Source organism: Glandiceps talaboti, chromosome 19 (genome assembly GCF_964340395.1).
Source record: "Glandiceps talaboti chromosome 19, keGlaTala1.1, whole genome shotgun sequence".
Taxonomy (NCBI): Eukaryota; Metazoa; Hemichordata; class Enteropneusta; family Spengelidae; genus Glandiceps; species Glandiceps talaboti.
In genome coordinates, this window is record NC_135567.1 from 1466516 (window position 1) to 1494035 (window position 27520).

A 27520-nucleotide genomic window follows, 5' to 3' on the forward strand; every position below is an offset into this window, starting at 1 on the left:
TATATTGGTTTATGTATACAGTATTATGAGATATTGGACGTGGTCACGTGATATATTGGTTTATGTATACAGTATTATGAGATATTGGACGTGGTCACGTGATATATTGGTTTATGTATACAGTATTATGAGATATTGGATGTGGTCACGTGATATATTGGTTTATGTATACAGTATTATGAGATATTGGATGTGGTCACGTGATATATTGGTTTATGTATACAGTATTATGAGATATTGGACGTGGTCACGTGATATATTGGTTTATGTATACAGTATTATGAGATATTGGACGTGGTCACGTGATATATACGTGGTTTGTGTATATAGTACCAAGTCCATGTGTAATGTTTTCATTAGAAGCCTGTTTTTACTGCACTGTGACAGAATAGCAACAGGTATCAGTGGTCAATGTGATTTGGCAAAGGATACCACTGTGTTTATTGTGGCTCTGTCATTGTGTTAGTCTACCGTTTAAATATGTTATCTTGTGTCAACAACATAATGTCCCGTGAGTGAAACACCAAGCCTACATCATTTTAGCTGTAATGTCCCGTGAGTGAAACACCAAGTCTACATCATTTTAGCTATAATGTCCCATGAGTGAAACATCAAGCCTACATCATTTTAGCTGTAATGTCCCGTGAGTGAAACACCAAGCCTACATCATTTTAGCTGTAACAGCACATAAACATCGACACGTACACGTTAACAGCTCGCGGCCGCGTGGGCGTGTCTAATTTGTGATATGAGAAGGTGCTCAAATCCAAAGCTATTGTCCCTATAAAGTCAAATCGTCTCGTCCAATAAACAACACGCTAATTGTATTGAGCATGCGTAATTTGTAACATCCGGGCACTCGGACGTACGCGGGAAATGGACTCCTGATGTGAGACTGAGTTTACGGTGAGTTTTCAATCTAATATTTTGGAGATTTCCTTTGATTTAAAAGTAAGACTTTGACTTGTAGACGACGTCTCACAAAGTTACCACATATTTTATGGTATGCACACTCAACATATCGTATGCGTTCACTGCTTGTTTCGTACGATTTCATCTCAATCATCCGATCGTGTAGCGTCATGTAGGTGATGTTATGTCAGTGAAATAGTATAGTGGGCAGTGCGTACACTATTTTGACATCTCTGTTTCCACACGAATCCTACAATATATGCTGTGTATGATATTTGGATATCCCTTATAGATCCCTACATACTTACGAATGTAGACAATATTAAATCTGTGGTAATGTCGTCCAGATAGGTTCCGGAAATGGTGTATTTAAATAGACAGGAGACAGTAGTTGGTGTTGTAAACACGGTAATGTGTACCAGTACAGTAGTAAAACGACGTGGATGCGTAAATGTCTAGTCGCTACAATTCTATCAATTATCATTTGATCTGCGGTTTGGCGATAATACACGCCCACGGACTGTGTCCACATGTGGAATTACTCGCTGTCTTAAATTTTGTAAGAAAATGTCTTGGAAATCAAGCCACATATTAGATGTCAGACGAATATCAACACACTTTGAGTGAGTGGTTGGATCGTTCTGTATTCAGTGGTCGCCCCCCTGCATACAGTGATACACACTGTACATGTACTGTACATTTACACAAGGGCCTCTTGGAACAAACAAACCATTTATCATCTCTAGCTGTCAGTTTACATAACCTGGAACATGGAAATAAAACGATTGATAATTGGGTAGCATGTCATCATGTCATCATGTGTTCTATAGTTGATTGGAGTGACATGTAGGTATATTGACTGGCAGTCAGTGTATGTTGTCAACAATACAGAATGGTACTGGTATGACCTAATTATTTCACACACAGTTCACAATGGTCAGAATATGTCAAACAGATCTTAACTAGTTCACAATGGTCAGAATACATCAAACAGATCTTAACTAGTTCACAATGGTCAGAATGTCAAACAGATCTTAACTAGTTCACAATGGTCAGAATATGTCAAACAGATCTTAACTAGTTCACAATGGTCAGAATACATCAAACAGATCTTAACTAGTTCACAATGGTTGATACATCAAACAGATCTTAACAAGCCCTGGAGGTTTATTACACTGAAAAGTCAATTTTGAGACTATTCAGACCCTTTCAGACAATCATTTCTAAGCTTTACAAGACAGCACCAACATAGGGTTGAAATATTTTTGAAATATAGTTTGATGGCATCTTGACAGTAAGAGTTAGGGAGGAGAGCTTGAGACTGGGATGTGTACACCTCATGTGGGGGGGGGGGGTCCTAGGGGGTTTTCCTCTAGAAGCCCTGGAGGGTTTTTACTCTCAACTCTTTCACCACTATTCTCCCATGCTATGGGAGCCATTAATTACCTCCACCATGTTTAAATTTGACTTTGTTGGCGAAAAACGCACACAAAAATTACGATCGCACAGGATTTTTTTTGGCCATACTTCAGTTACCGTTCACTGTCACGCATTCAAAATGGCAGTATAGATAAACAAGACTAATACACATGTGTAGAACTACAAATGTAGTTATGGCACCAAATTTTGCAGCAATAGCTGCCGTTAAACAGTTTTACGGCGATGAAGGTGAACGAAGTTTGGCGTCCCGGTATACTGGGTTCTCGTGGTGAAAGGGTTAAAGCCAATATTTAGGCTATTCAGACCCTTTCAAGCAATAACTTAATCCATGCTTTACAAGACAGCAAGTATCAGAAACTATTCTTTATAACTTACACTAAGGGTTGAAATATGTTCTTAAAAAGTTTAAATGGCATCATTATATACATGTAGGTCAGCACATCTACTGGTAGTATCATTGGTAGGGGAGATTTGGAGTTTAAGGCAATTTTAGACTATCTTGGCAAACATGTCACATCTTTAAAAGACAATATCATCTCAAATTAGAATAGGATGAAAATATTTAAGAAAAGTTTAAAGGGCCACTGCAATTCTATTTCTTTCTTTACACTAATATGTTCATACTGCCCCCTAATGAAAGGAATGTATGATTAAATGTTGATTTACTGCATGCGTCATATAGAAATGGAAGGGGGAAAATCTGTACCTCCCAGCCTGCCTCCTTCGACTTTTTTCGTGTTTCTGGAATATGCCGAGCACTCATGTGTTAGCAAAGCCAAAGGTGTTGTTTACATTTGTAATATTACGTCATCCTTGAGGCCAACCTGGTCTTGGTGTTGTTACCGTTAGTCGACAATGGTTCGACGTTATGTTTTTGGAGGCTGCAGTAACACGAAGAGTGATTCGATCACCTTACATTTGGCACAGATAATGGATATAAACTGAAATTTTAGTCTTCAAAATTTTGTGTTGTTTCGAGCATTATGAACCTATTTTGTCAGCCACGGTAAATTCAACACAGACGTACGTATGTACCCATAATCATTAACTTGAGAACTTGCAAGGTCAGATTAAAATATATAATAATTGTTTCAAGCATTGCAACGCACCTTGTATTGTCGGCAGGACAAAGTTCGACACAGACACAACACAGCTACAATCATTACCATCGACCGTAATTTGACAACTTGCAAATTTCCTGCTATAACATTTATTCAATATAAATATGCATTGTATGGGCTGTTTAATACATAATAAAAAAATTTACCTTGGAAATTTAGTGAAAACATGATTTACAGGGTTGTAAGCCACGGAAACTTCCGTGTAGTCCTCACACGATGCTGACAAGGCCGCCATCGTGAAAGCACATGTCAGAACAAGATTCTACAGCAAGCCATTATTACCCAGTCTTTATTAGTCCCCGCGGACGAAGTCCGGAACAGGGACTTATGGATTGGGTTCCGTCTGTCCGTGTGTCCGTCCGTCCGCAGCCGTTTCTTGGAGATGCCTGGACAGATTTTTTTCAAACTTGGTACAGGGGCAACATGCTATGGCATACATATGCACGTCAATTTGTTTTATGATACGATCCAATATGGCCGCCTAGCAACCATTTTGTTTGCGAATTTTCCCTGTCTAAAGCCATAACTCAGACATGCTTTAACAGATCTCATTCAAAGTTGGTATTAGGACAGTGTTCTATGACATACATGTGCATATTCATTGTTGTCATGATACGATCCAATATGGCCGCCTAGCAGCCATTTTGTTTGTGAATTTTCATGTCCAAAGCCATAACTCAGACATGCTTGAACAGATCTCATTCAAAGTTGGAATTAGGACAGTGTTCTATGACATACATGTGCATATCCATTTTCGTCGTGATACGATCCAATATGGCTGCCTGGCAGCCATTTTGTTTGTGAATTTTCCATGTCCAAAGCCATAACTCAGACTCCACTTTCATCGTGATATGATCCCCCATACCCAACCAATCCTTTATTGTTGGAGGCATATTCCATATCCAACAAGCACACTCAACATATCTAAGTCTGTTTGTTTTAGGTTCACAAATGTTGTTGCGTGATCAGAGTAGTGATAATTCCTTAAAACCCAATTATAGCGGGGACTATGTCATTCTCAATGACTTGTTCTGCTAGCTATGAGTATGATGTACATGAATGATGAATCGGCAAATGTTCAGATACATACACGACAAATAGAGCACAGGCAACCAGCGAGTTTTTATCGGGTTCAGAGTAGACTTTACCGCTTACCCAAATCTCTGGGCTAATTATTTACACTTTTTTCTGAAAAACATTCAGTCATGTATTGCGAGAGCCTAGACTTCGCTACATTGTAAGTATGGAAAAGACAAAAACAATGTGGGAATAGAAATGGGAAAAGAAATAGTATCAACACATAACAAACCCCCAAAAAAATCAATCAAGGAACTTGTCCCAGTCTAAATTCAGAGGTACAAAGTCCACTACGTAAAATTCAAAACGCTTACCACAACTAATCTACTCCAGTGTTCTCCACGAGGGGTTTTTGAGGGGCGCACCGCCCCTCTGTTTTCATGGACCGCCCCTCTGTTTACAGAACCGCCCCTCTGTTTGCGTTCAGCGCCCCTTTGTTTTGGTGTGAACGTCTTCAAGAGATTCTATTCAATGCCGTTAATGAAGGAAGTAAACAGCGACACTGCGTCTATCATCATTTATGAACTTATTTATCGCCTTGATTATAACAATGGTAGCCGAAACAAAAACAGTAAATGTAGTACCGTCGTAAAGTAGAAGACGGTACGTTGGTAGTTTCTATGGCCGGGTATATCAAGCCGGTAATTTCCAAGCCTTCCCGTATACGTAATACAGTACGCATACGATGTACGATGTCACGGCAATTTTCGTATTGTATCGATAAATACGAACAAAATCCTAAAATTTATACATGTTCTTTAGAAATAACTACTCCGGTACGGTTCCATGGTAAAATTTATGTCCTAAATGATCACGTTTGGATGTGAATCGCGATCGTAGTACCACGAGGTAGCTCCGAAGTGGCAGCCATGTTTGTTACTGTACATTTGCACTGAACGTATTCGGTTATTCTTAGCCCAAATTCGTCACATTAAAAATGTACGTATTTCCGGCAAATTTGGATGAAAAATCATTCATTTTCCATTCATGAAAATTAAAAGGATATCAAATTTTAGAGAAATAAAGGAAAATGAATTGTTTTCAATTAATTTTTATGAATGACATGCACATTTACAAGGTGAAACCAACAACTCAAAACTAAGTGATAGCTAGCCTAGAGGTGCATACATGTACATCAACAATGCCATGTGTTGTCACTCCTGTGTGTAAAACATGTTTGCCAACATTACTATAACATCGTTTGTGTAACTGTCAACCTCCTTCCTGAAATTTTTACATTGTGAATTATGTGAAAGGTTTGGAAATTGGTGATTACAATACATTTCAGTACATTTTAGTTTGCTGAATGAATAAAATAGGAGTTTTTGATTTTGGAAACTTTTTTCACTTCCTAATATTATGATCTGGAAATATGCTAATGATATGCAAATAAATATGCAAATTAGGGCGCCCCTGTATTTTTCTAAATTGTGGAGAACCCTGTACTCTACAGGGAATTTTATCGCATTCTTTGTGAAACGATATGTCTTCAGATTACATAATATTGCCATATCGTGTCACCGTTTTTGACAGTTTTGAATAATAGTATTTGTGTTGCATTTTCATTGCTGGTCCAAGCACGTACAATTATGCCGTCGATCAAGCCTGGGTTTCTGATCATGTTTTAATCATGTTTTTTTTTTCGATTTGAAGACAGAAGTGACAGGTTTTGAGGCAGACAAAATAGATTAAATTATAACTTTAGATCTACACTGACAGCAGTAGTCTACCCATACCACATTTGACATGTGCTCTCATCTCATTGCTGAGCGTTTTCGTATCGTTGACGTGTGTATTTTAGCATAGACATAACGCGATGGACCAGTGTCGTCAGAAAGCAACCGCAACACATTCCTTACATCTCAAAACACGAGAAATTACACTATTAACCCAGACTTAATTCAGAAAAGTCCCAAACCTGAATGTCAATATCGCGTCCGAGGTGCTAGATGTGGACCCGGATTGTTGACCTTCGCCAAAGTGCATCAAGCATGTAAGAGTTGCATTCATACAATGTAATACACTACAGTGTAGGCCTATTACAATTCCGGGAACATGATGTAGGCTACCACGTCATGTCAAAACACACTCCAATACATGCAGATCACAGTCACAGCACGTGAATTTACGAGTATTTAGGTAGAAAGTGACAGAACAGTGATGTGCAACATGATGAACCAGACATGATATTATACGAGCATTTGCGTTGGTGCATTGCCGCCCGCAATACTTTATAGATGACACATCGAAATGTACGTGTATGTACAAGATACACATGGATAATATACTGCATGTAAACTCTATCATCCTAAATATTGCCTTTTAGTGTGACGAACTGTTTCCATTTACAACAAAGTCGGCCTCCACAAAGTGAAGAAGCCAAAGCTGGCAAAGGTCAACATAACAAAGGACGTGTCGCATCGCCGTCGTTCAAACATTCTTTTTCGATGTGCCACTTTGCTTAGAAAGCACTGGAGTGAATTGAATACCGCGGAACACGACTACACAAGAACACATTGTAAAGACATACTAGTAGCAGACAGGACAGGACACTATAGAAGACAACTTTAATACCAATTCTTGTTTAAAAGTCTGTCTTGATCTTGTGTAGGTGACCTGATCATCATCGCCGTAACCACCCGTCGAACTTTCACTTGTACCGACCGGTTCAAAGGAATAGGGTTCAATAACACAGTCGAAGATGAAAGCTAGGCTGTGATCCTCTTCACTTGAAAAATCTGACGAACATTCGCCGTCCCGTTCGAAAGATACAGTTTCTAGAACTTGTTGTTATGATTGAGCCTCCATAGAAATGCATGTTAGGAAGGTGAAGTTCAAGGTTATGTGTTCCTACTATGACAACATAACAGGAATGCTTTCATATGCAAATATAAATACTCGCTCAGCAGAGGGTGTCATGAATGTGGAAGCAGCATAATTTCTAACGAGATTTTCACTATTGGTGGTCACTTTTTTTCTCCTCAATGCTATAGAAATGTGTTAAGTGGCTATTTTTTATTGATTTGATGAAAAGTGAAAAATAGAATTGCAGTGGCCCTTTAATACCATTATGAAAGTAAAAAGGTTGTTGGTGCATCTGATAGTTGGTTGAATGCACGAGTGACCTCTGGAGGTGAGGGAGTCCTTGGGATTTCCCCCTGGCAGATCTGGAGTTATTTGCTTCTATTAAAGGTGATTCAAAATGCTCACATTCACTATCGCTAATTTGGTAGATGACATGTTTGTGAAACACATTCTGGTTTTAAAACTTTTAAAAAGCATCTGCAAACACCTTAAAATGACCTTTTTTCAGTCAGTTCCCTTCGGATTTACTTCGAGAGTTTTCGGGTATTTCCGGTCCCACCTAGACCACGGGGATTATGTGACGTCATAAGGGGTTCTGGTTAGCACGTAGCCTATGACGAGCGTAGTCAACAGGTGAATAAAAATACATTGCTGGTCGTTGAAATAGACATCAGTAAACAAAAACTAAAGTGTACATGTCTTATTAACCAACATTTACCGATATTTACTCACACTTTCTGACTAATTATCAGTGTCTGTGGGTATAAATGCTAAAATATTATGTCCCCATATTATGGCAAAATAAATAAAAACGGCTAGACTTCGGCAATGTTGAAATTTGAATTTTACATTGAAAAACGGACATAAAAAATCCGATCAGAGAATCGCCCGTATTGTGCATAAGTTTCCCTCCACTGACCTCTACACACAGAGCTAGTACAAATACAAGTCATTACTGAGACATAACAAAAGATATAATACCAAAATAATCCATTTTATAGCCAAAGATTACAACCAAGGCGTTAGTATGGGCATTGGCACGGTGACAGGATTGCGTAAATTTGAACGACATTCAAAAATTCAACTCTAAACTACTGCCAGCAGCTCACACGGCCTTAGCGGGAATTTGATGCTTACATACAAGTACAATGTGTTCCCATAGCTAAATACTTGTATTCAACGATGTATTTCGAGTCAAATTCTGTCAAAATATCCAAAGACAGTAACATAATTTATATCGTAAACCATATTATGAGAGCTGTCAATTACATCCGCCATGTTTAATTTTGATATTGTGGGTGAAAAACGGTCGAAAAATTATGATCACTCGTCATTTGGATCGTAGCTCTAGATACGCTCACTATCCTACATTCAAAATGGCTGTGTAGATAAACAAGGCTAATACGCATGTGTGGAACTAGTTATGGCAGCAAATTTTGCAGCAATATGTATCAACAGTTTCATGTACCCCATGGCCATTTCCTGATGTGGAGAGCTTGTCTGGGGAGTTTCGAAACTGTGCTATTGTCATCATCTAGCCATGTGATTGGTTACTTATTAGCACGACACATGAGATGTGGTTAGAAAGGGTTTGCACCGATATCACGGCCATTACAGTGAAGCATCTTCCCTCACGGGCAAAGCAATGATCAAATAAACCATGTCAGTGGACAGTCTATACTCAAAACTTCCCTTAGATAAATTCAAATTACCTCGTCACCAATTCATTTTCACTAAAATTGAAACTTTTTCTTTTTGAGCTTTGTTAATAGATGGAACACATTACATTTACCGTTCACTACATGAATTTACCGTTCACTACATGAATTTACCATTCACTACGTGAATTTACCGTTCACTACATGAATTTACCATTCACTACGTGAATTTACCATTCACTACATGAATTTGTCGTTCACTACGTGAATTTACCGTTCACTACATGAATTTACCGTTCACTATATGAATTTACCGTTCACTACATGAATTTACCGTTCACTACATGAATTTACCGTTCACTACATGAATTTACCGTTCACTACATGAATTTACCATTCACTACATGAATTTACCGTTCACTACATGAATTTACCGTTCACTACATGAATTTACCGTTCACTACATGAATTTACCGTTCACTACATGAATTTACCTTTCACTACATGAATTTACCGTTCACTACATGAATTTACCGTTCACTACACGAATTTACCGTTCACTACACGAATTTACCGTTCACTACACGAATTTACCGTTCACTACACGAATTTACCGTTCACTACACGAATTTACCGTTCACTACATGAATTTACCGTTCACTACATGAATCTACCGTTCACTACATGAATCTACCGTTCACTATATGAATCTACCGTTCACTACATGAATCTACCGTTCACTACATGAATCTACCGTTCACTACATGAATTTACCGTTCACTACAGTTCAAGAATTTTGTGATACATGCTGAATTTCCATTACTCTCAAGTTCGTTTGGTGTCTTGAAATTTAAAAATCAAATCTGGAGAGAAACTTATCAATATATATATATATATATATATATATATATATATATATATATATATATATATATATATATATATATATATATTGATATATATATATATATTGATATATATATATATATATATATATATATATATATATATATATATATATATATATATATATATTGATATATATATATATATATATATATATATATATATATATATATATTGATATACGTACCTTTTAATACAAGCAACCCAAATACTTTGAACGGGCTAGAACGAAGCCGATCAATGTCGGAAAATTGGAAAAATTTGACCCAATCAAAGCACTGAGTACAGAGCACAATGCTTAACATTGCAACACAGTAACAACATTTACTTATACATGTACCAAATTTCGTTTGAATTGGGTCTTGTTTTGTAGAAAATGGTGATAAAGACACATAGCCAGTCAATAAATGATAAAGATGTTATAGAGTAAATGATAACATGAATTGTCATTTCAGGAGTAGTTTTACTAACAATGATAAAATGAAGTTAAGAAGAAGAACAGTAGAGGCTAAAGACTTGAGGAGGAAAAGTGTTCGAAAACCATCCACTTCTAAGGAGATCCAGTCCCCCACTTTACCTGCCACCAACCCAGGACGAGGGAGGAAAAGACGTCTGTCAGGCGAGTCTGAGGTAAGTTATACACCCATACCACAGGGTAAAGTCATCTATACCACAGAGTAAAGTCACCCATACCACAGGGTAAAGTCATCCATACCACAGGGTAAAGTCATCTATACCACAGAGTAAAGTCACCCATACCACAGGGTAAAGTCATCCATACCACAGGGTAAAGTCATCCATACCACAGGGTAAAGTCACCCATACCACAGGGTAAAGTCATCCTTACTACAGGGTAAAGTCACCCATACCACAGGGTAAAGTCATCCATACTACAGGGTAAAGTCACCCATACCACAGGGTAAAGTCATCCTTACTACAGGGTAAAGTCATCCATACCACAGGGTAAAGTCATCCATACCACAGGGTAAAGTCACCCATACCACAGGGTAAAGTCATCCATACCACAGGGTAAAGTCATCCATACCACAGGGTAAAGTCATCCATACCACAGGTTAAAGTCATCCATACCACAGGGTAAAGTCATCCATACCACAGGTTAAAGTCATCCATACCACAGGGTAAAGTCACCCATACCACAGGGTAAATTCATCCGTACTACAGGGTAAAGTCACCCATACCACATGGTAAAGTCACCCACACCACAGCCAACAAACAGGGTAGAATTGTAATACAAGGGCCTGGGCTTCTCATAGCCCATCCTGGTCTACCAGAGTACTTGTAGAATTGTAATACAAGGGCCTGGGCTTCTCATAGTCCATCCTGGTCTACCATAGTACTTGTAGAATTGTAATACAAGGGCCTGGGCTTCTCATAGCCCATCCTGGTCTACCATAGTACTTGTAGAATTGTAATACAAGGGCCTGGGCTTCTCATAGCCCATCCTGGTCTACCAGAGTACTTGTAGAATTGTAATACAAGGGCCTGGGCTTCTCATAGCCCATCCTGGTCTACCAGAATACTTGTAGAATTGTAGTACAAGGGCCTGGGCTTCTCATAGCCCATCCTGGTCTACCAGAATACTTGTAGAATTGTAATACAAGGGCCTGGGCTTCTCATAGCCCATCCTGGTCTACCAGAATACTTGTAGAATTGTAATACAAGGGCCTGGGCTTCTCATAGCCCATCCTGGTCTACCAGAATACTTGTAGAATTGTAATACAAGGACCTGGGCTTCTCATAGCCCATCCTGGTCTACCAGAGTACTTGTAGAATTGTAATACAAGGGCCTGGGCTTCTCATAGCCCATCCTGGTCTACCAGAGTACTTGTAGAATTGTAATACAAGGGCCTGGGCTTCTCATAGCCCATCCTGGTCTACCAGAGTACTTGTAGAATTGTAATACAAGGGCCTGGGCTTCTCATAGCCCATCCTGGTCTACCAGAGTACTTGTAGAATTGTAATACAAGGGCCTGGGCTTCTCATAGCCCATCCTGGTCTACCAGAGTACTTGTAGAATTGTAATACAAGGGCCTGGGCTTCTCATAGCCCATCCTGGTCTACCAGAATACTTGTAGAATTGTAATACAAGGGCCTGGGCTTCTCATAGCCCATCCTGGTCTACCATAGTACTTGTAGAATTGTAATACAAGGGCCTGGGCTTCTCATAGCCCATCCTGGTCTACCAGAGTACTTGTAGAATTGTAATACAAGGGCCTGGGCTTCTCATAGCCCATCCTGGTCTACCAGAGTACTTGTAGAATTGTAATACAAGGGCCTGGGCTTCTTATAGCCCATCCTGGTCTACCAGAGTACTTGTAGAATTGTAATACAAGGGCCTGGGCTTCTCATAGCCCATCCTGGTCTACCAGAGTACTTGTAGAATTGTAATACAAGGGCCTGGGCTTCTCATAGCCCATCCTGGTCTACCAGAATACTTGTAGAATTGTAATACAAGGGCCTGGGCTTCTCATAGCCCATCCTGGTCTACCAGAGTACTTGTAGAATTGTAATACAAGGGCCTGGGCTTCTCATAGCCCATCCTGGTCTACCAGAATACTTGTAGAATTGTAATACAAGGGCCTGGGCTTCTCATAGCCCATCCTGGTCTACCAGAATACTTGTAGAATTGTAATACAAGGGCCTGGGCTTCTCGTAGCCCATCCTGGTCTACCAGAGTACTTGTAGAATTGTAATACAAGGGCCTGGGCTTCTCATAGCCCATCCTGGTCTACCAGAATACTTGTAGAATTGTAATACAAGGGCCTGGGCTTCTCATAGCCCATCCTGGTCTACCAGAGTACTTGTAGAATTGTAATACAAGGGCCTGGGCTTCTCATAGCCCATCCTGGTCTACCAGAATACTTGTAGAATTGTAATACAAGGGCCTGGGCTTCTCATAGCCCATCCTGGTCTACCAGAATACTTGTAGAATTGTAATACAAGGACCTGGGCTTCTCATAGCCCATCCTGGTCTACCAGAATACTTGTAGAATTGTAATACAAGGGCCTGGGCATCTCATAGCCCATCCTAGTCTACCAGAATACTTGTAGAATTGTAATACAAGGGCCTGGGCTTCTCATAGCCCATCCTGGTCTACCATATAGTACTTGTAGAATTGTAATACAAGGGCCTGGGCTTCTCATAGCCCATCCTGGTCTACCATATAGTACTTGTAGAATTGTAATACAAGGGCCTGGGCTTCTCATAGCCCATCCTGGTCTACCAGAGTACTTGTAGAATTGTAATACAAGGGCCTGGGCATCTCATAGCCCATCCTGGTCTACCAGAGTACTTGTAGAATTGTAATACAAGGGCCTGGGCTTCTCATAGCCCATCCTGGTCTACCAGAATACTTGTAGAATTGTAATACAAGGGCCTGGGCTTCTCATAGCCCATCCTGGTCTACCAGAATACTTGTAGAATTGTAATACAAGGGCCTGGGCCTCTCATAGCCCATCCTGGTCTACCAGAATACTTGTAGAATTGTAATACAAGGGCCTGGGCTTCTCATAGCCCATCCTGGTCTACCAGAATACTTGTAGAATTGTAATACAAGGGCCAGGGCTTCTCATAGCCCATCCTGGTCTACCAGAGTACTTGTAGAATTGTAATGCAAGGGCCTGGGCTTCTCATAGCCCATCCTGGTCTACCAGAGTACTTGTAGAATTGTAATACAAGGGCCTGGGCTTCTCATAGCCCATCCTGGTCTACCAGAATACTTGTAGAATTGTAATACAAGGGCCTGGGCTTCTTATAGCCCATCCTGGTCTACCAGGGTACTTGTAGTTTAGTAGTAAAAAAATTCCATTAAACTCAATAGGCCATTCACTATTTCTACAAATACAGACTGCTTTCAAAATTCTTCCTACTGAGATGATGGCACAGATAGTTCAGTCCTCCTGTTTCTGACTCCAGCCAAGAACTTCAGAGCCTTGGAGAAATCAAAATCCTTAATTTAAGTTTGTTTAAACTTTGTACATATTTACATGCAGGTATTGTGTCTGTCCTAAATCTTGTGAAATGTGATACTTAACAACAAAGTCATGATAGTTAGAGATGTCATTACCTGCCATATTGGAAAATGTAGTTTTTCAGTCGCTTGACATTTCATGATGTATAACTACAAACTAGTGTTTTCATAGTAAAATTGAACTCAGAACTGATAATAGGAAATATATCACCACTTTATCCAAAGGAATATTAGATTGTTGCACTATTGTGACAGTTCTTGGGGTACAAATGGACGTGAATTATCCAATGTCAATGATGTTGAATATATAGTGAATTATCCAATGTCAATGATGTTGAATATATAGTGAATTATCCAATGTCAATGATGTTGAATATATAGTGAATTATCCAATGTCAATGATGTTGAATATGTATGTTAATCTTGCCAGTACGCAATCCTGGCTCATAGCAGTGAACTAAGTTTATTATTTTGAGTCACACCTTGTGTTATAGAGTAAATTCAACTAATGAGTCGTTGGACAACAGTGTATGTAATTAAAATTTCACTTTCATTGTTTCAAAAGTAACACTGGTTGACACATATGTAAGCAACCCCTTGTAAACAATTGGCATTGGACTGTCTCTGAACAAACACAGTCTGAACACATCAAACTTCTGAGTGGCTGGTATGTGAATTTAAAGAGGCGGCAACAATATTAATGGTGCAGTAGCAGAATTTAATGGGGCGGGCCACCCCTTTACAAGGGGCTGTCAAGAACACTGGTTGTTTTAGCCTGTCAAGTTTGCGTTTGCACACAGGTATGATACAAACATGCAGTAACAAGTCAGGCGGTGATTACACCTCATGGGTGTACAACCGGCAATGTACAGATTACAAGCCAACCACTCTAACCATTCAACCATCACGACTTCACAACCAGCAATGTACAGATTACAAGCCAACCACTCTAACCATTCAACCATCATGACTCCACAACCAGCAATGTACAGATTACAAGCCAGTCACTCTAACCATTCAACCATCATAACAATTTAAAGTATAACAATTTATATATTATGATATTTATTTCAGGACCTACAAGATGAAGGGACAGCATCTTCGTCGTCATCTAGATTGTTTACATCAATTAAAAAACTCATATGGTCAACTCCAAAAACAGTAAGTGTAAACACAACTAATTACTATTATAACTATACAGGATTTATAGTATACATAGATACAACTAATTACTATTATAACTGTACAGGATTTATAGTATACATAGATATAACTAATTACTATTATAACTGTACAGGATTTATAGTATACATAGATATAACTAATTACTATTATAACTATACAGGATTTATAGTATACATAGATATAACTAATTACTATTATAACTATACAGGATTTATAGTATATATAGATACAACTAATTACTATTACAACTATACAGGATTTATAGTATACATAGATACAACTAATTACTATTATAAATATACAGGATTTATAGTATACATAGATATAACTAATTACTATTATAAATATACAGGATTTATAGTGTACATAGATATAACTAATTACTATTATAACTATACAGGATTTATAGTATATATAGATATAACTAATTACTATTATAACTATACAGGATTTATAGTATATATAGATATAACTAATTACTATTATAACTTTACAGGATTTATAGTATACATAGATATAACTAATTACTATTATAACTATACAGGATTTATAGTATATATAGATACAACTAATTACTATTACAACTATACAGGATTTATAGTATACATAGATACAACTAATTACTATTATAACTATACAGGATTTATAGTATACATAGATATAACTAATTACTATTATAACTATACAGGATTTATAGTATACATAGATATAACTAATTACTATTATAACTATACAGGATTTATAGTATACATAGATATAACTAATTACTATTATAACTATACAGGATTTATAGTATACATAGATATAACTAATTACTATTATAACTATACAGGATTTATAGTATACATAGATATAACTAATTACTATTATAACTATACAGGATTTATAGTATGCATAGATATAACTAATTACTATTATAACTATACAGGATTTATAGTATACATAGATATAACTAATTACTATTACAACTATACAGGATTTATAGTATACATAGATATAACTAATTACTATTATAACTATACAGGATTTATAGTATACATAGATATAACTAATTACTATTATAACTATACAGGATTTATAGTATACATAGATATAACTAATTACTATTATAACTATACAGGATTTATAGCATACATAGATATAACTAATTACTATTATAACTATACAGGATTTATAGTATACATAGATATAACTAATTACTATTATAACTATAGAGGATTTCAGGGTTCTCCACAATTTAGAAAAATACAGGGGCGCCCTAATTTGCATATTTATTTGCATATCATTAGCATATTTCCAGATCATAATATTAGGAAGTGAAAAAAGTTTCCAAAATCAAAAACTCCTATTTTATTCATTCAGCAAACTAAAATGTACTGAAATGTATTGTAATCACCAATTTCCAAACCTTTCACATAATTCACAATGTAAAAATTTCAGGAAGGAGGTTGACAGTTACACAAACGATGTTATAGTAATGTTGGCAAGCATGTTTTACACACAGGAGTGACAACACATGGCATTGTTGATGTACATGTATGCACCTCTAGGCTAGCTATCACTTAGTTTTGAGTTGTTGGTTTCACCTTGTAAATGTGCATGTCATTCATAAAAATTAATTGAAAACAATTCATTTTCCTTTATTTCTCTAAAATTTGATATCCTTTTAATTTTCATGAATGGAAAATGATTTTTCATCCAAATTTGCCGGAAATACGTACATTTTTAATGTGACGAATTTGGGCTAAGAATAACCGAATACGTTCAGTGCAAATGTACAGTAACAAACATGGCTGCCACTTCGGAGCTACCTCGTGGTACTACGATCGCGATTCACATCCAAACGTGATCATTTAGGACATAAATTTTACCATGGAACCGTACCGGAGTAGTTATTTCTAAAGAACATGTATAAATTTTAGGATTTTGTTCGTATTTATCGATACAATACGAAAATTGCCGTGACATCGTACATCGTATGCGTACTGTATTACGTATACGGGAAGGCTTGGAAATTACCGGCTTGATATACCCGGCCATAGAAACTACCAACGTACCGTCTTCTACTTTACGACGGTACTACATTTACTGTTTTTGTTTCGGCTACCATTGTTATAATCAAGGCGATAAATAAGTTCATAAATGATGATAGACGCAGTGTCGCTGTTTACTTCCTTCATTAACGGCATTGAATAGAATCTCTTGAAGACGTTCACACCAAAACAAAGGGGCGCTGAACGCAAACAGAGGGGCGGTTCTGTAAACAGAGGGGCGGTCCATGAAAACAGAGGGGCGGTGCGCCCCTCAAAAACCCCTCGTGGAGAACACTGGATTTATAGTATACATAGATATAACTAATTACTATTATAACTATACAGGATTTATAGTGTACATAGATATAACTAATTACTATTATAACTATACAGGATTTATAGTATACATAGATATAACTAATTACTATTATAACTATACAGGATTTATAGTATACATAGATACAACTAATTACTATTATAACTATAGAGGATTTATAGTATACATAGATATAACTAATTACTATTATAACTATACAGGATTTATAGTATACATAGATATAACTAATTACTATTATAACTATAGAGGATTTATAGTATACATAGATATAACTAATTACTATTATAACTATACAGGATGTATAGTATACATAGATATAACTAATTACTATTATAACTATACAGGATTTATAGTATGCATAGATATAACTAATTACTATTATAACTATACAGGATTTATAGTATACATAGATATAACTAATTACTATTATAACTATACAGGATTTATAGTATACATAGATACAACTAATTACTATTATAACTATAGAGGATTTATAGTATACATAGATATAACTAATTACTATTATAACTATACAGGATTTATAGTGTACATAGATATAACTAATTACTATTATAACTATACAGGATTTATAGTATACATAGATATAACTAATTACTATTATAACTATACAGGATTTATAGTATGCATAGATATAACTAATTACTATTATAACTATACAGGATTTATAGTATACATAGATATAACTAATTACTATTATAACTATACAGGATTTATAGTATACATAGATATAACTAATTACTATTATAACTATACAGGATTTATAGTATACATAGATACAACTAATTACTATTATAACTATAGAGGATTTATAGTATACATAGATATAACTAATTACTATTATAACTATACAGGATTTATAGTGTACATAGATATAACTAATTACTATTATAACTATACAGGATTTATAGTATACATAGATATAACTAATTACTATTATAACTATACAGGATTTATAGTATACATAGATATAACTAATTACTATTATAACTATACAGGATTTATAGTATACATAGATACAACTAATTACTATTATAACTATAGAGGATTTATAGTATACATAGATATAACTAATTACTATTATAACTATACAGGATTTATAGTGTACATAGATATAACTAATTACTATTATAACTATACAGGATTTATAGTATACATAGATATAACTAATTACTATTATAACTATACAGGATTTATAGTATACATAGATATAACTAATTACTATTATAACTATACAGGATTTATAGTGTACATAGATATAACTAATTACTATTATAACTATACAGGATTTATAGTATACATAGATATAACTAATTACTATTATAAATATACAGGATTTATAGTATACATAGATATAACTAATTACTATTATAAATATACAGGATTTATAGTATACATAGATATAACTAATTACTATTATAACTATACAGGATTTATAGTATACATAGATACAACTAATTACTATTATAACTATACAGGATTTATAGTATACATAGATATAACTAATTACTATTATAACTATACAGGATTTATAGTATACATAGATATAACTAATTACTATTATAACTATACAGGATTTATAGTATACATAGATATAACTAATTACTATTATAACTATACAGGATTTATAGTATACATAGATATAACTAATTACTATTATAACTATACAGGATTTATAGTGTACATAGATATAACTAATTACTATTATAACTATACAGGATTTATAGTGTACATAGATATAACTAATTACTATTATAACTATACAGGATTTATAGTATACATAGATATAACTAATTACTATTATAACTATACAGGATTTATAGTGTACATAGATATAACTAATTACTATTATAACTATACAGGATTTATAGTATACATAGATATAACTAATTACTATTATAACTATACAGGATTTATAGTATACATAGATATAACTAATTACTATTATAACTATACAGGATTTATAGTATATATAGATATAACTAATTACTTTTGTGTGTTTACTGTACAGGATTCATCAACACCAGTCCGTAAAAGACGACGACGTGACAGTGGTGGCTCTGATGACGATAAGTTAATTACATCAACACCAGTCCTAAATAACAATACCATCAAGAAAGGTAGAGTTGGTACCAAAGTAGCCAATGGGAAGACAGTTTCTCAGTCAGGTGATTGTGGACGACCAAGTAAGGTAGTGAACGGGAAGACTGCTAATCCAAGCATACCACAGGAAAATGGCAAAACAGAAAATACAGACGAATACAGACAGGGTACGTAACTAATTGAGGAATTTTACGATGTAACCAGTGTGGATTTTCACTATTTTTAGAGAAAAAGTTGAACCTGAAGGATGTGATTTGACTGATTAGATAACACAATTAATACTAAGCTAAGTCCATTGGATTCTCGTCTCATTCACCTAATTCTGTCAAAAACACTTACTAATCTGTAACCCACAATGTAAAAATTTGTGAACATTTGTGAATTTTTTTATCAACTTTGTAATAATTGACAAAATGGCGACATTCATAACGTTTTAGTCAAGCATCAAGATATTTTGTAAAGATGATAACACGTTATTATGAAGTTGTTTTAGACCTAATAATATCAACTTACAATATAATAACAAATTGTGGGAAATGGTGTTTGGATGATTTTGGGACATATCTCGCAAAATATAAATATAAATGCCAACAATTTGATTTTCTTCACGTCAAACTATGTCTGTATACAGTCTACTAATTCTATTGAAAGAAAAATCTGTCAGAAATGTAAAGTATTGACAGTCAGTGTGTGATGAAATTAAACACTTTTATTTTGTTGCCAGTAACAACAAGGAGTGCCGTTACCGAGGAGATCACTAGTCCACCACGTACTACACTTCTTGGTACAATATTTTCACCCGTGTTTCAATTCTTTGGTCATAATGGTGAGTAAAGTTTCAAACTTTGAGTTGAAATATTAAAAACTGTAAATAATAAATTGCAAGTTGTGAAATGAGGTACTTGTAATATATACAGTAACAAGATATAAATGGGGTATTAGTAATATATACAGTAACAAGATATAAATGAGGTATTAGTAATATATACAGTAACAAGATATAAATGAGGTATTAGTAATATATACAGTAACAAGATATAAATGGGGTATTAGTAATATATACAGTAACAAGATATAAATGAGGTATTAGTAATATATACAGTAACAAGATATAAATGAGGTATTAGTAATATATACAGTAACAAGATATAAATGAGGTATTAGTAATATATACAGTAACAAGATATAAATGAGGTATTAGTAATATATACAGTAACAAGATATAAATGAGGTATTAGTAATATATACAGTAACAAGATATAAATGAGGTATTAGTAATATATACAGTAACAAGATATAAATGAGGTATTAGTAATACTAAAATCTAATGTTGGGGTTTGTGTGAATATTTTCAATTGAGTTAAAAGTTTGTAAACTTGTACCAGTTTAACACTGCTCATTGTGTTTCCATGACAACAGGTCTTTCAGAAAATAAAGAGAACCTTGATAACGTAGCAATGAAGTTAGACTTGGATGATGTCGCCATGGATACAGATGAAGTTTTTCAATCGGATGATGCGGTGGAGTCTACATCATTAGAGGTAGTGAATGGTGAGGTGGGAGAAAAGCTGTCAGACAATAGATGTGAGTTTGTAATTACTACTACTCCACTGTACAGGTTAGGATAGACCACATTTTACACTAATAATCAAATTGTCTTTGCCCACTAGTAATTATTAAATACACCCTTGGTAAAACAAAAAGAGGACTTCTTTAACACTTCGACCTCTGTGCCAGGTTTGAATGAAATTGGATATTGATAATAAAATGAAGTGAGCACATTGTAAGACCCCCTCACAGATATTACAAATTTACAGTTTCCTGTACATTCAGTGTTTATTGTATCGTGTTGGGTCCCTGGTAACAGGGAGATATCTGGAAAAATATATTCTGTTTCCTGTACATTCAGTGTTGTTTTAGGACCATGGTACACACACAGACACACACACACACACACACACACACACACACACACACACACACACACACACACACACACACACACACACACACACACACAAATAGGGAGGAGAGAGAGAGAACTTACAATTGAGCTTCATGTACCGGTATCCTTGCCTATGTCCCTGTTACGTCTCTGACATGGCATCCAATTTCATTCAAACCTGGCACAAAGGTTAATGTATATGGGACATATACGTGTCACTTTGTGTCATGATATATGCAAATTTGAGTGTCTCAAAGTTCTTACCTTTGAATGAAATTTCTTTATGTATTATTATTTTCTATATACAGCTGCCTTTTGCCAAAGTCCATACACCACAGAACTTGTCCCAGAATGCAGTGCTTCAGTTTCAATGTCAGCTGGCTGCACAGTACCAGATATGACTATGGCTATAACTAACTACAGTGGTAACAGCAATGCCTGTATCCAGACAGATTGTGCTATCAATACAGATGAGTTGGTGACAGATGTAGACACAGACGCTATACCTACAATTGATGAAGATGATCTATCTGATTGTAATCTGGAAGAGGAATGGGAAACCTTTGATCCGTATGTATTGATGACAGTTGTTCATCAGTTTTTTTATGTGGTCATTTGCATATATGAAGTACTTTGTACTTCTGTCATTTGCATATATGAAGTACTTTGTACTTGTCATGAAGTACTTTGTATTTCTACTGTCATTTGCATATTTGTGGTAGTTATTATTATAATGACTTTGTTACTTTGTAGCCAATGTTATTAACAATGACTCGACTGGTTACTGGTCAGCCATCTAATTCTTGTGTTCCTTTTCCTGCAGATATTACTTTATCAAACATTTGCCACCTCTATCGGAGTCACAACGTAACAGATCAGCTGTCTTGCCACTTAAAACTAGAAGTTCACCAGAATATTCGTTAGTTTTAGATTTGGTAAGTTGACTAGTGCCCTCTGTGTTGAATATGTAAATTTCTTCTGTTTTTACAATGGGCTCACTCCGTCCTTGTGTCTGTCCCTTTGACCGTTCATCCGTCTGTAATAATCATCTATCTGACATGCAATATCCAATGTCATTCAAACCTGGTACAGAGGTGACATATCCAATGTCATTCAAACCTGGTACAGAGGGTGACATATCCAATGTCATTCAAACCTGGTACAGAGGGTGACATATCCAATGTCATTCAAACCTGGTACAGAGGGTGACATATCCAATGTCATTCAAACCTGGTACAGAGGTGACATATCCAATGTCATTCAAACCTGGTACAGAGGGTGACATATCCAATGTCATTCAAACCTGGCACAGAGGGTGACATATCCAATGTCATTCAAACCTGGTACAGAGGGTGACATATCCAATGTCATTCAAACCTGGTACAGAGGTGACATATCCAATGTCATTCAAACCTGGTACAGAGGGTGACATATCCAATGTCATTCAAACCTGGTACAGAGGTGACATATCCAATGTCATTCAAACCTGGTACAGAGGGTGACATATCCAATGTCATTCAAACCTGGTACAGAGGATGACATATCCAATGTCATTCAAACCTGGCACAGAGGTGACATATCCAATGTCATTCAAACCTGGTACAGAGGGTGACATATCCAATGTCATTCAAACCTGGTACAGGGGGTGACATATCCAATGTCATTCAAAGCCTTCTGTATACATAGATGGAGAGGGTTGAATAACTTCATAACCAGATTTAATCTGAATGCCTTCTGTATACATAGATGGAGAGAGTTGAATAACTTCATAACCAGATTTAAACTGAATGCCTTCTGTATACATAGATGGAGAGGGTTGAATAACTTCATAACCAGATTTAAACAGAATGCCTTCTGTATACATAGATGGAGAGGGTTGAATAACTTCATAACCATAGATTTAAAGTGAATGCCTTCTGTATACATAGTTGGAGAGGGTTGAATAACTTCATAACCATAGATTTAAAGTGAATGCCTTCTGTATACATAGTTGGAGAGGGTTGAATAACTTCATAACCAGATTTAAACTGAATGCCTTCTGTATACATAGATGGAGAGGGTTGAATAACTTCATAACCAGATTTAAACTGAATGCCTTCTGTATACATAGATGGAGAGGGTTGAATAACTTCATAACCAGATTTAAAGTGAATGCCTTCTGTATACATAGATGGAGAGGGTTGAATAACTTCATAACCATAGATTTAAACTGAATGCCTTCTGTATACATAGATGGAGAGGGTTGAATAACTTCATAACCAGATTTAAAGTGAATGCCTTCTGTATACATAGATGGAGAGGGTTGAATAACTTCATAACCAGATTTAAACTGAATGCCTTCTGTATACATAGATGGAGAGGGTTGAATAACTTCATAACCATAGATTTAAAGTGAATGCCTTCTGTATACATAGATGGAGAGGGTTGAATAACTTCATAACCATAGATTTAAAGTGAATGCCTTCTGTATACATAGATGGAGAGGGTTGAATAACTTCATAACCATAGATTTAAAGTGAATGCCTTCTGTATACATAGATGGAGAGGGTTGAATAACTTCATAACCAGATTTAAACTGAATGCCTTCTGTATACATAGATGGAGAGGGTTGAATAACTTCATAACCAGATTTAAAGTGAATGCCTTCTGTATACATAGATGGAGGGGGTTGAATAACTTCATAACCAGATTTAAAGTGAATGCCTTCTGTATACATAGATGGAGAGGGTTGAATAACTTCATAACCATAGATTTAAAGTGAATGCCTTCTGTATACATAGATGGAGGGGGTTGAATAACTTCATAACCAGATTTAAAGTGAATGCCTTCTGTATACATAGATGGAGGGGGTTGAATAACTTCATAACCAGATTTAAAGTGAATGCCTTCTGTATACATAGATGGAGGGGGTTGAATAACTTCATAACCATAGATTTAAAGTGAATGCCTTCTGTATACATAGATGGAGGGGGTTGAATAACTTCATAACCAGATTTAAACTGAATGCCTTCTGTATACATAGATGGAGAGGGTTGAATAACTTCATAACCAGATTTAAAGTGAATGCCTTCTGTATACATAGATGGAGAGGGTTGAATAACTTCATAACCAGATTTAAAGTGAATGCCTTCTGTATACATAGATGGAGAGGGTTGAATAACTTCATAACCATAGATTTAAAGTGAATGCCTTCTGTATACATAGATGGAGAGGGTTGAATAACTTCATAACCAGATTTAAACTGAATGCCTTCTGTATACATAGATGGAGAGGGTTGAATAACTTCATAACCATAGATTTAAAGTGAATGCTTTCTGTATACATAGATGGAGAGGGTTGAATAACTTCATAACCAGATTTAAACTGAATGCCTTCTGTATACATAGATGGAGATGTTTGAATAACTTCATAACCAGATTTAAACTGAATGCCTTCTGTATACATAGATGGAGGGGGTTGAATAACTTCATAACCAGATTTAAACTGAATGCCTTTTGTATACATAGATGGAGGGGGTTGAATAACTTCATAACCAGATTTAAACTGAATGCCTTCTGTATACATAGATGGAGAGGGTTGAATAACTTCATAACCAGATTTAAACTGAATGCCTTTTGTATACATAGATGGAGAGGGTTGAATAACTTCATAACCAGATTTAAACTGAATGCCTTTTGTATACATAGAAGGAGAGGGTTGAATAACTTCATAACCAGATTTAAACTGAATGCCTTCTGTATACATAGATGGAGAGGGTTGAATAACTTCATAACCAGATTTAAACTGAATGCCTTCTGTATACATAGATGGAGAGGGTTGAATAACTTCATAACCAGATTTAAACTGAATGCCTTCTGTATACATAGATGGAGAGGGTTGAATAACTTCATAACCAGATTTAAAGTGAATGCCTTCTGTATACATAGATGGAGAGGGTTGAATAACTTCATAACCAGATTTAAACTGAATGCCTTCTGTATACATAGATGGAGAGGGTTGAATAACTTCATAACCATAGATTTAAAGTGAATGCCTTCTGTATACATAGATGGAGAGGGTTGAATAACTTCATAACCAGATTTAAACTGAATGCCTTCTGTATACATAGATTGAGGGGGTTGAATAACTTCATAACCAGATTTAAACTGAATGCCTTCTGTATACATAGATGGAGAGGGTTGAATAACTTCATAACCAGATTTAAACTGAATGCCTTCTGTATACATAGATGGAGAGGGTTGAATAACTTCATAACCAGATTTAAACTGAATGCCTTCTGTATACATAGATGGAGAGGGTTGAATAACTTCATAACCATAGATTTAAAGTGAATGCCTTCTGTATACATAGATGGAGAGGGTTGAATAACTTCATAACCAGATTTAAACTGAATGCCTTCTGTATACATAGATTGAGGGGGTTGAATAACTTCATAACCAGATTTAAACTGAATGCCTTCTGTATACATAGATGGAGAGGGTTGAATAACTTCATAACCAGATTTAAACTGAATGCCTTCTGTATACATAGATGGAGAGGGTTGAATAACTTCATAACCATAGATTTAAAGTGAATGCCTTCTGTATACATAGATTGAGAGGGTTGAATAACTTCATAACCAGATTTAAACTGAATGCCTTCTGTATACATAGATTGAGAGGGTTGAATAACTTCATAACCATAGATTTAAAGTGAATGCCTTCTGTATACATAGATTGAGAGGGTTGAATAACTTCATAACCAGATTTAAACTGAATGCCTTCTGTATACATAGATGGAGAGGGTTGAATAACTTCATAACCAGATTTAAACTGAATGCCTTCTGTATACATAGATGGAGAGGGTTGAATAACTTCATAACCATAGATTTAAACTGAATGCCTTCTGTATACATAGATGGAGAGGGTTGAATAACTTCATAACCAGATTTAAACTGAATGCCTTCTGTATACATAGATGGAGAGGGTTGAATAACTTCATAACCATAGATTTAAAGTGAATGCCTTCTGTATACATAGATGGAGAGGGTTGAATAACTTCATAACCAGATTTAAACTGAATGCCTTCTGTATACATAGATGGAGAGGGTTGAATAACTTCATAACCAGATTTAAAGTGAATGCCTTCTGTATACATAGATGGAGAGGGTTGAATAACTTCATAACCAGATTTAAACTGAATGCCTTCTGTTAGAGCAAAGTCTTTATATAATTATTGGAATACAACAGAACATATGTGATTAGTTATCTTCAAATGGAAATGTATCTGTGTTGGTATAGCATAGTACTCAATTTAACTTTTGTTCCAAACACAATTTTGAAAATTTTAGCTGAAATTTTTGACTGCACACTTCAGTGTTTGTCGGCAGATTACCCACAATTCAGTGCACATGACCTAACAGATCTTTCCGCAGATTACCTACAATTCAATGCACATGACCTAACAGATCTTTCCGCAGATTACCTACAATTCAATGCACATGACCTAATAGCTCTTTCAGCAGATTACCCACAATTCAATGCACATGACCTAATAGATCTTTCAGCAGATTACCCACAATTCAATGCACATGACCTAATAGATCTTTCAGCAGATTACCCACAATTCAATGCACATGGCCTAATAGATCTTTCCGCAGATTACCCACAATTCAATGCATATGACCTAATAGATCTTTCAGCAGATTACCCACAATTCAATGCACATGACCTAATAGATCTTTCAGCAGATTACCCACAATTCAATGCACATGACCTAATAGATCTTTCCGCAGATTACCCACAATTCAGTACATGTGACCTAATAGATCTTTCAGCAGATTACCCACAATTCAGTACACATGACCTAATAGATCTTTCAGTAGATTACCCATAATTCAGTGCATGTGACCTAATAGATCTTTCAGCAGATTACCCACAATTCAGTACACGTGACCTAATAGATCTTTCCGCAGATTACCCACAATTCAATGCACATGACCTAATAGAT

General features: G+C 35.7%; 1 protein-coding gene across 1 annotated transcript in view; it reads left to right on the forward strand.

Annotated features, from left to right (window-relative positions):
* Positions 1-864: 864 nt before the first annotated feature.
* The window catches only part of LOC144449942 (CTD small phosphatase-like protein 2-B), a 37964-nt gene continuing 11308 nt past the window's right edge, over positions 865-27520 (forward strand). Inside the window, exons 1-8 of the mRNA XM_078140497.1 lie at positions 865-906; positions 10375-10553; positions 14996-15072; positions 19496-19754; positions 20312-20413; positions 21007-21171; positions 21841-22102; positions 22356-22467. Of these exons, the coding sequence (XP_077996623.1) occupies positions 10400-10553; positions 14996-15072; positions 19496-19754; positions 20312-20413; positions 21007-21171; positions 21841-22102; positions 22356-22467 (1131 nt within the window). The 5' untranslated portion in view covers positions 865-906; positions 10375-10399. The remainder of the gene's footprint in view (positions 907-10374; positions 10554-14995; positions 15073-19495; positions 19755-20311; positions 20414-21006; positions 21172-21840; positions 22103-22355; positions 22468-27520) is intronic.